The sequence below is a fragment of the Balaenoptera acutorostrata genome, chromosome 15, assembly GCF_949987535.1.
Source record: "Balaenoptera acutorostrata chromosome 15, mBalAcu1.1, whole genome shotgun sequence".
NCBI lineage: Eukaryota > Metazoa > Chordata > Mammalia > Artiodactyla > Balaenopteridae > Balaenoptera > Balaenoptera acutorostrata.
The window spans coordinates 21,122,504-21,137,725 of record NC_080078.1 but is presented as its reverse complement, the minus strand read 5'-3'; the positions used below and the strand labels follow the sequence as shown (position 1 = coordinate 21,137,725).

General features: G+C 47.7%; 1 protein-coding gene across 2 annotated transcripts in view; it reads right to left on the bottom strand.

Annotated features, from left to right (window-relative positions):
- COG7 (component of oligomeric golgi complex 7) overlaps positions 1–15,222 on the bottom strand; it is a 77,875-nt gene that overhangs the window by 19,790 nt on the left and 42,863 nt on the right. For both annotated transcript variants that reach the window (XM_057529799.1, XM_057529798.1), the window contains exons 12-15: positions 11,779–11,965; positions 10,019–10,159; positions 4,091–4,174; positions 247–361 (exon numbers count right to left, since the gene is read on the bottom strand). In XM_057529799.1, the coding sequence (XP_057385782.1) occupies positions 247–361; positions 4,091–4,174; positions 10,019–10,159; positions 11,779–11,965 (527 nt within the window). The remainder of the gene's footprint in view (positions 1–246; positions 362–4,090; positions 4,175–10,018; positions 10,160–11,778; positions 11,966–15,222) is intronic.

Here is a 15,222-nt window from a genome sequence, read left to right as displayed (position 1 = left end):
TGACGGCACTGGGGGAGTTCCCCAGGGATGCCCTGCATACAGTGAGCCTTCCCTAATCCACTCTGTCCCGTAGAAGTCCCTCAGAGGGTGCAAAAAGAGAACCCCAATCTTTCTCAGCCACGACTGTACACTTTGACAACTATTTCAGTGCGAGTGTGGAGGACGGGTATGATGAGGGTAAGGTGTTACAAGGGGCATGGGATCACATCCAAGCCCGCCGCTCTCTTTCCTGCAGGTCTCTCTTACCTTGCTCAGGAGGAAACGGCAGCTTTCCAGCGTGCAAAGCCAGCTCTAGGGCTGAGTCCTCCTGAGTCACGAATGGCTCAAGGTTCAGGGGGAGGGACATGATATACTGCCCAATCTGAAACAAAAGAAAGCACTGTCAGCCCAGCGTTGACACATGCGGCGGTAATTATTTCATGCAGTACATTTATGTGAAGGCAAATGGTGGACAGACAAAACTGCAAGACCCTGCAGCAGTTCCAGGTCTGATCTTTCCAGTGTGTGGTAATACTGGTGAGGCAACATCTGAAAAAAAGCCACCGGTAGTTTGCACATAGATCATAGATTCATCCTTCTCACTCATGGCCTCAGTATTTTTGGAATGCATTCAGTGCGAGCTCTACCTCAAATGAGTAATGGATACTGGAGTGCTTTGCAAAATTTAAAGCACTTGTGTAAATATAAGTTATTATTACTGTTCATAGATGAAAAACCAGTAAGATGCTAATGTCAACAAGTGCATGGTCAAGCAAGAATTTCAATCCTGTCTTCTGGATTTGGATCTGGGTCTCTTCCTTCTAAGTGATTTAACCAGGCGAAGGAAGGAATTTTGTTGGGGAAAAAAGCAGTTTATAATTATAAATTAATTTGGAGGGAAAACTGTATGTTTTCATAATACAAACTCTAGAAAATAAACCTTCTTGGTTGGTGAGGAATCACAAAGGCAGGGTTACAAGACATTTGGGATGAGGCCATGAATAATTCAGGATTTGTCATGTGTTTGTCAGATACACAGACTGTCATCATGGATACATTTTAGACACCTATTTCTATTACAACTCACAACTGTTTAGTATTTTAAGGTAAGTATATGTGTCATTTCAAAATGAGGCTGATTTTCAGGTTATGACAACGTAATATATATTTTCTTAAAAAGGTACTGGAGCCTGTTGTTGATTTTTTTGGCTCCATATTGATTTCACACATTCATTCCAACTTAGAGTTGATACTGATTCTGCAAGCTAAAAGTCCAAGGACTATTAGAGAAAGATCTTCTCGATCTGGCCTTACATACACCTATACGGTAGCAGGTGTCCAGAAGTTAAGACAGACTCCCAAAATCTACCAGCCCAGAGGACTACAGGATGATTACACCTTCATCTCCAAACACTTAATGTGGCCCATCGTGCTAACGAAAAATTGTGTTTGGTCTCCCTTTAAAGCGGTAGGTACATAGATGGTAAAATGAAAAAAATCAGGGCTTCCCTGGTGACGCAGTGGTTAAGAGTCTGCCTGCCAATGCAGGGGATGCGGGTTCGCGCCCTGGTCTGGGAAGATCCCACATGCCGCGGAGCAACTAGGCCCGTGAGCCACAACTACTGAGCCTGCACGTCTGGAGCCTGTGCCCTGCAACAAGAGAGGCCGCGACGGTGAAAGCCCGTGCACCGCGATGAAGAGTGGCCCCACTTGCCGCAACTAGAGAAAGCCCTCACACAGAAACGAAGACCCAACACAGCCAAAAATAAATAAATAAATAAAATGCTGGCTTAACTCCTAGAGAGTTTCATTAAAAAAAAAAAAAAAATCAGCACCTTTTCCTTTCATTTACTTAGTAAGTGAAACACTCAAACTAGACAAGTGGTCACTTATGTCACTAATAACCACAACCACTGTACATCTCAGCTTGAAATGGCAACAAATTCATCATTTTTCCCCAAGGCTGGAGGAAGAGAAGGATGCTGACTTCTGGGGTTAGAATTTCTCCATTGTAATTCCACTCAGCAAGCACTTCCTGAATACCTACTATGTGCAGAGACCACAGACATATTCCTGTATTTGGTACCCCTTTCATCCGTAGCCATAACCTCTTGGCTAAATCCACAAACCCAGTTTTACTTGAAATAAAGAATCATCATCAATATGCCTTGCATCTATGTTGTTTTATTTCTTCAAAGGATTTTCTCCTATTTCATCCCCTTATAATGCTCACACGGTCCTGCGTGGGTGAGGGCATTCACCAGCAAGGCAAAGCGTCGGTTAGGTGCAAATTTTCAATAATCTGACATCTCAAACTTGAATTAATTGGCCTTAGACTGTGGGGATTGCTGTGGTTTCTAGAGACATTCCACAATGCCAAGTTTTTCTTGGGAGTTCTGTCTATGTTTATTTCTTGGAAATCAGTGTGGGAAGGGATGCTCACCATCACACCTGTAGATGTTTGTCTACTATTCTCCCATATTCAATAAATACTCCTTGATATCCTGGCTGGGTAAGCGCAGTGACTCAGGAAAAGTGAACAGCTCTGTGGTCAGAAGGACCTGGGTTTGAGTTTTGGCTCTACCACTGTGTGACGTTGGGCAACTTACTTAATCTGTCGGGGCCTTGGTTTCGCCATCTCGGAAATGAGGGTGATCTCATACTTACTTCAGAGGGCTGTGGCAAAGATGAAACTAATACTGCGTGAGACACACATAAAGCACCGGGCATCCTAACAGAGCGACTGCTGAATGAGTGGCTTCCCTGCCCCACTCCCATCCCCCAGAGCCTTGGTGCTTCTGACCACAAAACACGGCTGCCGCCAACCGGCTCACAAAGTTGTTGATTCGGTCTATACTGCACACTATCTCATGGCACCGATAAGAGCCTAGCACTGCCCCTGCACACAGTACATGCTCAGTAGATATTCATTTCCTGAGCTGAGGTCATCAGGAGATGATCTCATGTGGACGATGCCTACCTGGGGGCGGACGAGCGGCAGCCGGTGGGAAAGAGCCCTGGCCTGCAAACGCCCCCTCGCCTTCCTTACTCCTCTGTGTTTAAAATCAACTCGATAGCCTCTCAAGTTCCTTCTACGCAACATCGTTTCTGGAATCAATTTCGATTGCAATACACGTGTCTCAATTCTAAAAATAAGATTATTCTCATTGGTTGTAAACACCAACCAACATTTTTAGTTCCGTCCAGGGTATTGAATAATGCCCTGAAAAACAGAGGAAAACAATTGCCGTTTTGGACTTGCTCAGTGAACAGAGAGAGGAAAGCCATCCTCCTTGCTACCCACCAGTGGGATCACACACACTTCCTCTAACTGTACAATATTTACTTCTAAAATTCCTTTGCAGGGGCCTCCCTGGTGGTCCAGTGGGTAAGACTCCACGCTCCCAATGCCGGGGGCCCGGGTTCGATCCCTGGTCGGGGAACTAGATTCCGCATGCATGCTGCAACTAAGAGTTCGCATGCCGCAACTAAGGAGCCCGCATGCCGCAACTAAGAGCCCACATGTCACAACTAAAGATCCCGCATGCTGCAACAAAGATCCCGCATGCCGCGACTAAGGCCCAGTGCAGCCAAAATAAATAAATAAATATTTTAAAAAATAAAATAAAATTCCTTCATATCTATTACAACAGTCATAACTTACACAGGGGTGGATTCTAAAGTGAGAGCTCAAGGCAGAAATCACCTATCTCAAAATCACCCCTGAAAACTGCAGAACTCCCCCACAGTGTGAGGAAGACACAGTTGGGTCTATCGTTCCGGTACAGCACTTCCTATGCTCACTGACATTCAAGAGCAATGGAGCTGGACTCACACCCTGATGCCCTCAGGCACTGGCCACACCTCACACTGAGAGGGATCGGGGAGGGGCGGGAATGTGTTAGGCTTTGAAATCAGCATGTGTTTCATCAGCTGATTTAAGGAAATCAACCACATTTCCTTAAAGTCCTGGATATGGATGGAGACTATCCAAAAGGAAAAGGTCCAGACAGAACCGACGCAGCAAGGACCACTTTACCCAGAAGGGCCAGACAAGACAAGGTCTCAGATGCCGTGACCGGCGCAGAGAAAAGCGCACAGAAGCTCTTACGTTGCTGATGTACTCGAGAGGAGTGAGACTGAAGGTGGGCAGGTCATCGGTCAGGGTTTCTCCAATGCCGGCGGTGTTCCAGCTCTAAGGGAGGAAGGAGAGGAAACAGTCAATGTCACAGCACCCAGGCAGCACGCGAAAGCACCACGTGCTGGAAACTACATGAAGAACGCAGCATCACCACAGGCACCATCTCTGCTCAGAGCTGGCCTCGGGAATCATCACCACGCGGCACACCAGGGATTTCTCTTCTTTAAGGCATCACCTTGAAGCCCGCCACAGAGAAAGTAATCCTCTCTCTCGCTGCATCCTTTCAGATCCATAAAGCAGGAAATCCCACCTTCTCCACTCAACTATTCGATGGGAACCGATCCCTTCTGTGTTTACCCGCTCAGAACGTGAAAGGAAGAGTTGGATATTCTTGTTCTGAATTTCTCTACAGGGCGAGGGCAACCGGTTAACAGCTGCTGGCACAGGTAGCCTCACTAACTCCCAGGTCATCAGCCAGCCCTCTGAAGAGACCAGGACCCCCTAAAATCCTCCACAGAGACCATATGTGAATTGGAAGCCCTGTCTGGTTGCCGGAATATCCAAACCACATTCACCAACACTGCTTTACTAAGTTAAAGGTGCTGCTTTTATTCCACCTGCTTTCTGGATCTATGTCTCATCTGATTCAGAACTCAAAGGGAAAGGGAAGAGAAGGAGCCTCCAAACCCCACCAACAGCCCCTTTGTCCTTTTCAGGACCCCCTGTCTGGAGACCTGCAGCACCAACACGTCTTCTTTCATCATTCGATGGGACTATGACGTCACTGTGGGAGCCTTCCCGGCCTCCCCTACAGAGTTAGGCCAATTACCACCACACATGTGGTTAATTATCAGCATGGCACAGCTTTCCACAGAAATCTAGTTGCTGAACTCTTACCTGAGTCACCCTAAGGCCAGCCTGGAAAACAAGACCCTTTCTGGCTGGACTCCTGGAGTGACTCCTGAGGTCACGTGGTAGCTGCTCTCTGCAGCCACCTGTTGCCCGATCTGGTTGCTTGATCCTTTAAGGAGCTTTCCGGGAATGTCATGACCGTGTCCACCCCTGGGATCCCGGCCCAGGCCAAGCCTCAGCCGTCCTCCCCACACTCTCTAGCACCAACTCGACTCTAATTTTCCTGCTCTAGACAAAGACTTTTCTTCCCCACCCCTGCCCCTATAGTTTTCTAAACTCCTTGCTGTTTTTGTTTTATAAATGTATTTATTTATTTGTTTTTATTTTTGGCTGTGTTGGGTCTTTGTTGCTGTGTGCAGTCTCCTCATTGCAGTGGCTTCTCTTGTTGCAGAGCACGGACTCTAGGTGCATGCACTTCAGTAGTTGTGGCACGCGGGCTCAGCAGTTGTGGCTCGTGGGCTCTAGAGCACAGCCTCAGTAGTTGTGGTGCACAGGCTCAGTGGCATGTGGGATCTTCCCGGACCAGGGATCGAACCCGAGTCCCCTGCATCAGCAGGAGGCTTCTTAACCACTGCACCACCAGGGAAGCCCTCCTTGCTGTTTTCTGAGAATCCTCTTTTGTTTCAAAATATCCTACTTTTTTTCAGTTAACTCCCACCCCACGGGGAAGGAACATGCCGATCATGCACGTGCACCGAGTGCCCATGCTGCACAGCACCCTGTGCCAGGCTTTGTAGGGAGGAGACAAAGAATTGGCAATCTTGGTTCTTGCTCTCCTTGGGGAACCAAGACCCCTGACACACACCCACCCTATACCCCCTACACCTACACACACACACGCACAGGCTTCCACTTCAAGAGTTCTCAGTGGCAGAAGTTCTCAGTCAGGTTTTATACAACAAGAGTTCAGAGGAGCAAGAGCCTAGGGTGGCTAGAGAAGGGGCCGGCCACAGGATGCATGAGGTGCAGAGAGGGAAGGCTAGAAAGAGAATGCACAGCTGTGAACACCAGGCTAAGAAAAGGGAAAATGACGGGGCTTCCCTGGTGGTGCAGTGGTTAAAAATCCGCCTGCCAATGCAGGGGACACAGGTTCGAGCCCTGGTCCGGGAAGATCCCACATGCTGCAGAGCAACTAAGCCCTCGTGCCACAACTCCTGAAGCCCGGGCACCAAGAGCCTGTGCTCTGCATCAAGAGAAGCCGCCGCAATGAGAAGCCCACGCACCGCAACGAAGAGTAGCCCCCGCTCACCGCAACTAGAGAAAGCCTGCGCACAGCAACAAAGACCCGACACAACCAAAAATAAATAAATAAATTAAATTAATTTAAAAAAAAAAAGAAAAGGGAAAATGAAAGAGAGAGAGAGAAGAGGGAGGGAAGGAGAGAGGGAGGGAGGGAGAGAAAGAGAGAGAGAGATGGAAAGGTAACCTGTAGAGTTCAAAAGAGACGTAAAAGACACATCACACATCCACCAATCCCAACGTGCAGAACTAATCTGGATCCTGATTCAAACAGTTAAATCATGACACTTATAAGACAACTGGAAATTTGAACACTGATGATATTAAGGAATTATTTTTAATTGTATTTTTAAGGGTGATTATGGTATTGTGATTATTTTTAGAGTTCTTATTTTAGATAAGGGGTATATATGAAACAGAACGGCCAGGAGTTGATCATTGACGAAACAGGGTGATGAGGACACAGAGTTTATTACACTCTTCCCTCTACTCGTGCATATGTATGAAAATTTCCAGAGTAAAAAGTTTTTAAAAATAGATTATCACACTGACTGTGGGGAGCCAAGTAAGGGATCTGAATGCGGAGAGACAAAATCAGAGCGATGCTTTAGGAAGATTAATGCAGCAACTCTGAGAAGGATTGTGGGCGGAGAGGAAGATGAAAGGCAACAAAGGCAAACAATTCAGAGATGAAGAGATCCCAAACCAGGGCAGTGGCCATGGAAACAGACAGAGACAGATTTAAAAAGAAGGAACAATACAACCTGGTGGTGAAGTCCTGGCACAGAGGGGCACAGGGAGGGAGCAGAGGTGGTGAGGGTCAGTGAGGCAGAGAAGGGGAGGCCAGGAGCAAGGGCTGAGTTGTGGGGAAAGAGCACATCACCGGAGTGCATCTAAAGGACCAGCACCGTGGGCTGCAGGCCCTGGGAAGGCTTCACAGAGGAGGCGGGAGGAGCGAAGTCGGAGGGTGATCGGGCGGAGGGCAGAGGGAAAGAAGAGCCAGAGTGGAAAAGTACTTTGGAATAAGGGTGAAACAGAGTGGACTGATGAGGGAGGGCCTGAAAAAGCAGGCAGAGAGGGTGGACCTGAAGAGGGTCAATAGGGAAATGAGGCAGATTATTTTTGAATTTAAAATTTCCTTCTAAGGGCCTTTTCTAACCATCTGTCACCAGGTAACGCAGGTAAACTTCAACAATCTATTTTGAAAGGGAATATAGTGTTGGTTTATATTCTTGTAATGTACAAGAGTGATACAATTTACCAGCAAACATTAAAAACAAACATTTAATGACCAGGGTTTAATTTTCAAATCCTTAAGCCCAAGTGTTTGCCTTTGTATTGTGTGCTTTCAGGCTGGCACTCTGGGAGAACTCCTCCTAATCGCCAAAGCTGCCTGTGTCCATTCCCAGCGCCCGAGCCATTGTGGTGAGGCCTGAATGAGAAGGCGAGATCAGGCAACCAAGGACCGGGGCAGAACAATGAGCGTGGAATGCAGAAGTAGAGGGCAAAGGACAGGTGGGAAGCACCGAGCTGGGCTCAGTGGAGAAGAAGACTAAACAACTGGCAGAATTAAGGTTTCAGAACAGAAGGTCAAGACGTTAACCTTTGACAAAATAAAAATAATAAAAACAACCAAACCAGGGAGGTTGGGGAAGGAAGATGTGAGATGTAAGGAATGCTAATCCCATCGGCTTTCAGGGCAGGTGAATCAATGTCAATATCTATCTAAAATAGAAACATGATTAACAAAAACCAACGACTCCCATCTATCTGCAGTTTTCATAATCTTTCTTTCTTAATCTTGAAGAGATCTTCTGGGGACTGATATCTTTCATGGTGAAGAAACTATTATCTCAAGTTCAACCATTCCTTTGGTTTCGTTTATCTTCTTTTTCTAGTTAAATTCAAATAACGTTTATATTGTACACATTTTTTTTTTTTTTTTGAAAAACAGCATGTGTAGCACAATTCCATTTCTTCCTATGGATCATTTCCCTACCAATGACCGTCTAGCCTTCAACATGTGAGTGGGCAGGAAGAGATGTCTGGCTTGATGATTTCTGGATGTTGGGACTTTGAAGGGGTTTACTGCTTTTTTTCTTTGTACTTTCCTATATTGCTTGAATTTCTGAAAATGGATATATGTAATTTCTATTTTTAAAAACTGTCATTACTCTTGAGAATCACAGAAAAAAAGAAAACCACCACGTATTAAGCATCTACTCTGTGACAGGGGCTGTGCTAAATTCTATCATATACACAATCTCACTTAATCCTCACATACCCATATGGTGAGGATTACTGTATCCCCATTTTAAAGATAAAGAGATGAGGCTCACAGAGGAGGTAACAGCCTCAGCCGTGTGACCCAACGAGACCACGCATGGGCAGTGCCCGGAACAGCTCCATCGACAGCACTTCCACTAGGATGTGACAGCAGGGGCCCCACACCACCAGCCCCACACACAGCCCTGCCCCAGCCAGGCCAGAAGTGCAAAATCTGGTTGGAGTAGATCTCACGGCATTTCGCACAGACCTAACCAGATCATATGGTGAATAAAGTGAGTGGCCCTTGGCTCCCGGCCTAGTATGCTTTCCAGAGGGCAGCAAAAAGCAAACGACTTCCTTAAAGTATCTCTTGGTTAGTAAAAGCCCATAACTGGATCTTTCCCAAAAGACCATCTTTACTCTTTTGTTTTGTTTTATTTTGGCCGCATTGGGTCTTCACTGCTGCACGCGGGCTTTCTCTAGTTGCGGCGAGCGGGGGCTACTCTTCGTTGTGGTACGCGGGCTTCGCATTGCGGTGGCTTCTCTTGTTGTGGAGCATGGGCTCTAGGCATACGGGCTTCAGTAGTTGCAGCATGCGGGCTCAGTAGTTGCGGCACGTGGGCCCTAGAGTGCGTGGGCTTCAGTAGTTGCGGCACGCGGGCTTAGCTGCTCTGCGGCATGTAGGATCTTCCCAGACCAGGGATCGAACCCATGTCCCCTGCATTGGCAGAAGGATTCTTAACCACTGCACCACCAGGGAAGTCCCAAGACTATCTTTAAAATAAGCCAAATCCAGATAGACTTGAGGAGTCAGTGAGAAAAATTAATCAGGGGACTGTCTCAGAAATCTGAAAGGAAAGTCATGAGATCTGGACCCAGGGAAAGTCAGAGCCAGTAGAGAAAACAGGACTGATAGGCAATTCCTTGAAAAGGAGTAAGGACAACCAGAAAAGAGAAGAGTGTGCAAGGCGAGGAAAGTGAGGTGTTCTAAGAATTGCCAAATAGCAAGAGTATCAAGGACAGAAAAGAGCAGAACCCTTCAAACTCTCCTCAAAAACACCAGATCAAATCGAGTAAGGCGCTCTCCTGAACAAAGTTCCAGAACCAAGTCTCCACAAATGTTTGGCATGAAAACAATTCAACCTCATCAGACAATTAGTTCCTCTGACCGGCCCCAACTTTTCCAGTGGCACATAATCTCCCTTACTTCTCCCTGAGAGGGCACAGCTAAGCTGCTGTGAAAGTTAATCAAGCAATAGTAATAATCCCAAGAAACAGTCTGAAAACACAGCATCACAGTAACTACAATTAAGATAGGACAGTCTCGCTAAGCAATGAGTTGCAAGGGAACAGTGACTCTACAGGTGGACTTCTAGCCTAGGAGAGTCAGCGGGGGCACCGCCCAAAGCTCGGGGAAGGGGATATTAGGCCTAGGCTGGGGGGTGAAGGGGCACGTTTTCCAGTTAGTGGGAAACTTACATCCATCTTGGAAATGAGGAGCAGCTGCTGCTTGATGCGCAGGAAGACGGAATCGAAAGCCAGCTGGTGGGCCTGCTGGTTAAGCCGAGTCAGAGCCGCTCGAGACGCCGACAGCAGGTTGTGGTTACTTGACCCTTTTTCCTAAGACAAGAAAATGCAGAAGGCAGGGTGTTAGGCCCCGAATCCAACCAAGGTATTAGCTGAGCGTTTTGAAAAGCCACTGAAAGGAAAATAGTAAGAGGGTTCTCTACTACAGTGGTTTCAAACCTGGCTGTGCCCCAGAACCCCCTGGAGAGCACACTGAGTTACAGATACCCAGGGTCTACCATAGAACTACTGAATCTGGATCCACTGGAGTTCTGGAGCCCAGGAAACTATTGATATATTTTTCATTCACTTTCCCAGGTGACTCTGTTGCATTTAAGCTAATATAAGCTCATGGATTGGTAGTTTAGGAAAAATTAACCTGTGACTGTCCCTCAGGGATAGAGGAAGAAGGAAAAAATGATCAGAAGTGTCATGTAGAAACAAGAGTGATAGACAGAGCCCTGATTCCCAGTGAGGTCAGGTCAGTTATACTCGGCTGTTACACCACAGTATGCACCACCTGTGTGAGTCCCGAGGTATTCCAAACAGCCTGAGAAAATACAGAGGTGGAAAATGCAACCTTAGTTTTGCTATTATAAATGAACTGATTACAACAAACAGACATAAATCAGATCAGCAATAAAGATAAACAGAGTTGCTTTAACGTAATCACAGAAGCACGGATGAATGAACTTGCAGAATGGCTTCAAGAAGTGTTTGTCAAGCTCAAATGCAGCCAGTTGCTGGGTCAAGGTACAGAGGGATGGGGGAGACCCTGTGAGGGCAACGCTGAGGCCTCAGACACATCCTGAGGCACACTGTGAGGTCACCTCCAGAGCTCGTGGCCCATCAGGATTATTTCAGATAGAATTTGGTGCTATGGGAACAGCCGTACCTCCTTGGCTTATCACCAAGAGAGTGAGGTTCAAATCAGACTGGGGGCGGGGGGTGGCTCTGGAAAGGAGGCCGCGGCCCTCGAAGAACCCTGAGGCCATTCCCAGGGAGCGTGTGGCTCATTCCATTTGTCGGGAGGTCCCCCTGTCCCTGGGCCCCAAGAGGCCCAAAGCTCAAAGTCAAGGGCCATTTTATGGTAGACAAACGAAGAGTTTAAGCCAAAGGAACAGCCAGGAGGGAACACTGATTCCCACGTCGTCGTGTTGCCACATGGAAGAACCTGCACTGGAGGGGTGCTCCAGGCTCCTCCCCACCCTTGCTCCTCCCCTGGCTCCTGGGTTGGGGTCCACCTTCCCAGGTTCTGCTCACCCCCCGGCAGTACAGGAATTCCGGTCCCCTCTCTGCCACTCAGTACGGGGGGGCTGTGCCCGCGTGGGGGCCCGGGGCCGTCCAGCTCTGCCCATCCTGCTGACGGGTCTAACTCCGGAGAGAACCGCGAGCTTCTGCGGCTGCAGATCGAGAGCCACACTCTCCAGCCTACCTTTCGTCAGTAATAAAGCTCCATTTATCCAACACCTCCTACAGCTGTGTTTCAATTGGTTCGACCCCAGTTTAGTTGATTAGCTTCTTAAAACCCCAACATAAACGAGACAGAGACATGGGAGGGCATGCCACAGCCCAGGGCCCACACACAGGGGCAGAAAGCCTGGGTTAGGGAAAGGGTGAGTGACAAGGGAAAAGTTTTCATTTGCAAGAATGCCATCAGTCAGGTCTCATACCTTGAGGGTATAGAGTATTTCCATTAAACTGCCATATTCGGCAGGGCTGTCTTTCTGAAGGTAATTATATTCTTGCCATGGGTTCCTGGCAGAGCTCTTCTTGTCTGTCAAGATGCTATCCTGAAAACCGGTCAGGCTCCGAGGGCTGTAGGACTCAGAGAGATACTTCCCAGCTGTGGACAAAATCCTGTAATGAAAGTGATGACCATTATGCCCTGAGCTATTTGTATGGAATTTTCTTCTTGGAGCATTCAGACTGCTCCTTACTAAATCCCAGGATATCCTCATGAGGCAGATTGATGTGGGGTCCACTTTATAAGGAAATGGAGACGTCCTTGATCCTTTAGGAGGGAGCTGGACCTCAGGTGCACAGTAAACACCAGGTGTTTTTATTTCCTATTTAACACTGACTCTAACAGAATATGCCATCTTCCTAATATAATGCACAGTCTACAGGGCAGCTGTCAACTCACTACAATCTGGAATACTGTGCACTTTCCATATATGAGCTATATTAGCATCACTCTTTGGAATAGTCAAAACCAGGGGAGCCACCAGCACCGCAGTCAGAGGCACGAGACACGGCAGTGTCCCTGGAGAAGAGTGACAGCAGCTCGCTGCACGCCTCTACCCACAGGACTCACACTCTCGCACACACTGGGCTCGTGTGGTGTTTGTGTTCATCGGCACCGTAAAGTTTACTTCTGAGGTTTAGAGAGATCTACTGAGAGAGGCCGGTGCTTTCCTGAGAAAGAACAATGCCTGGAGGAGGTTCTATGGGATGATCAACCTCTGCGGCTGCTTGGGGAGTGGGATCTCTGTCTCCAACGAGGATGACCTCCCTTGACGGATGCTGAAAATCCTCACTCTGTTTCTTCCTTAGCCCAACCTCACCATTCAGCCTATACGTTTAAATGTGTACAGAATTATACAAACCTATGTAGCCAGAAGACTAGACACTGTAGTACATCCCAACTGTGCCTAATTCCCCAACGCCTCCTTTACCATAATTTCTTATAAAAAAGATCACTTTGGACATGGCAGCCTGTAGGCACTCACTTCTTCAAAAACAAATCCCATGAGCTTGTCAAGAAATGCCTGTACTTGCAAACAAATCCTGGGGACAGGACTTTCCTCAGGAACCACTACTGACACAAGTAGCCACCTGCCTCTGCCACTAAGGTCAAGTTACAGTTTTCCCTGTTGGTTACGCCTACCGGTAATTTTGGTTGCGTCTTTTCTCTGTGAAACTGTGGCCTGTCCCTGCCGCTGCCTTACTTCCAAGTCTTCACTATTTCTTGTCTGGATCATAGTTGCCTTCCCTTCCACGCTCCATTTAATCTGTCCTCCTAAGGGTTACTGGAATGATCTTTCCAAAAGGCAAATCTGATTTTGTCTTTTTCCCAAAGATCCTTCAGTGCTCCCCAAGATAAAACTAAAAATGCCTAGGCATGGCCCCCAGCGTCCTCCATCGCTGGAACCCCCGTATCCTTACAAACATTCCCGCTACCATGCCAACCGCCCCCAGCCCACACACCATGCTTCACACCCTTGCGTGTCTTGCTCGCACGCTCCTGTGACCTGAAATGCTCTCCCCTCCTTGGTGCACCTGGAAAAATCCTACTCCTTCTTCAAGGACCTGTCCCAGGGGCATCTCCTCTGCCCAATCTTTCCCCCCAGGCACTCTGTCTTCTGACTTCACCAGGCTTCACCTCTCTTACACACTAGATGGTGAGGCTAAACCACAGACTGGTCTTCATCTCTGAATTCCCAGCACTTAGCACAGTGCCAGGCACATAGCAGGTGCTCCGTAATTATTCTTTGACTGACAGGTGACCCTGGGTTTGGTGAGCAGGAAGTTGAGAGCTGAGCTTTCGTCTCTGCCCTCCGGGAAGTCAGCTCTCCTTCTTGGGGTTACTGCAATACGTGTCTCAGTCTCAGGCTGCCAGGGGCAAGTGGCATCAATCTGCCATCCAAGCTGAAGAAAAACAGTTATGTTGGGAATGTTCTGAGTACTAAAGATTACAGTTTAAGGGACTTCCCTGGTGAAGCAGTGGTTAGGAGTCCTCCTGCCAATGCAGGGGACATGGGTTTGAGCCCTGGTCCGGGAAGATCCTACATGCTGCGGAGCAACTAGGCCCATGAGCCACAACTACTGAGCCTGCGCTCTAGAGCCCGCGAGCTGCAACTGCTGAGCCCGTGTGCCACAACTACTGAAGCCCGCGCGCCTAGAGCCCGTGCTCTGCAACAAGAGAAGCCACCTCAATGAGAAGCCCGCGCACCGCAACGAAGAGTAGCCCCCGCTCGCCGCAACTAGAGAAAGCCCGCGCACAGCAACGAAGACCCAGTGCAGCCAAAAATAAACTAATTAATTAATTTTTAAAAAATTTATAGCTTAAAATGTCACAATGGTGTGCTCTACAATAAAAACCAAATCTAATATTTTTAAATGTTGGAATAAATATAGCTCCAACCCTAAGGAACTAATGGCATTTTCCCCTAGCCTCCTCTTCATCCAGTCACCATTAGATGACCTCATCATTAGAATCTGATTTCCCGCTATATGTATTTCCTATTATTGAGAACTAAACCATACCAAAATGAACACTTGATCTCATTCATTAAGAAACATTTTCTCAGGACTTCCCTGGTGGCGCAGTGGTTAAGAATCCATTGCCAATGCAGGGAACACGGTTCGATCCCTGGTCCAGGAAGATCCCACATGCCATGGAGCAACTAAGCCTGTGCGCCACAACTACTGAGCCTGTGCTCTAGAGCCCGCGAGCCACAACTACTGAGCCCGCATGCTGCAACTACTGAAGCTCGCGCACCTAGAGCCCGTGCTCCGCAACAAGAGAAGCCACCGCAATGAGAAGCCCGCGCACCACAACGAAGAGTAGCCCCCTGTCACCGCAACTAGAGAAAGCCCGTGCGCAGCAACGAAGACCCAACACAGCCAAAAATAAAGAAAAAAATTAAGAAAAAAAAAAAGTTTTCTCATCATTGCAATGGGCTCTAAGCCAGGTCTTGGCGATATCAGATGATTAAACATAGAGCTTGCCCTCAGAAGCTCAGAGATTAACAGGAGAGTCCGTTAGGTGCCAGTGCTGTGCTACCTGCTGAGCCAGGAGAAGGCAGTGAGTATGAGCAGAGGAGGGAGGGACTAACATCCCAATTCCATCTCCTTCCTCAACTCATCTCCTTTTCTGGAAAAGTTGCTGCCCACTCCTCAGCCATAGGAACCTGGACATTTATTTTGGATTCCCCAAACCTCACTGTCCCACTGAACTGTCCCACTAAAACCTTGTCCTAGTGAAAATACCACTGTTCCAAAAATAAGTGGTGGGCACCATAAAAGTATAGAGGAACCACGGCAATCTCCCTGTATGTCACCCAAGTACAAGAGAAATCCCTCGGGTGACACCCAACTCAACCTTGCTTTAC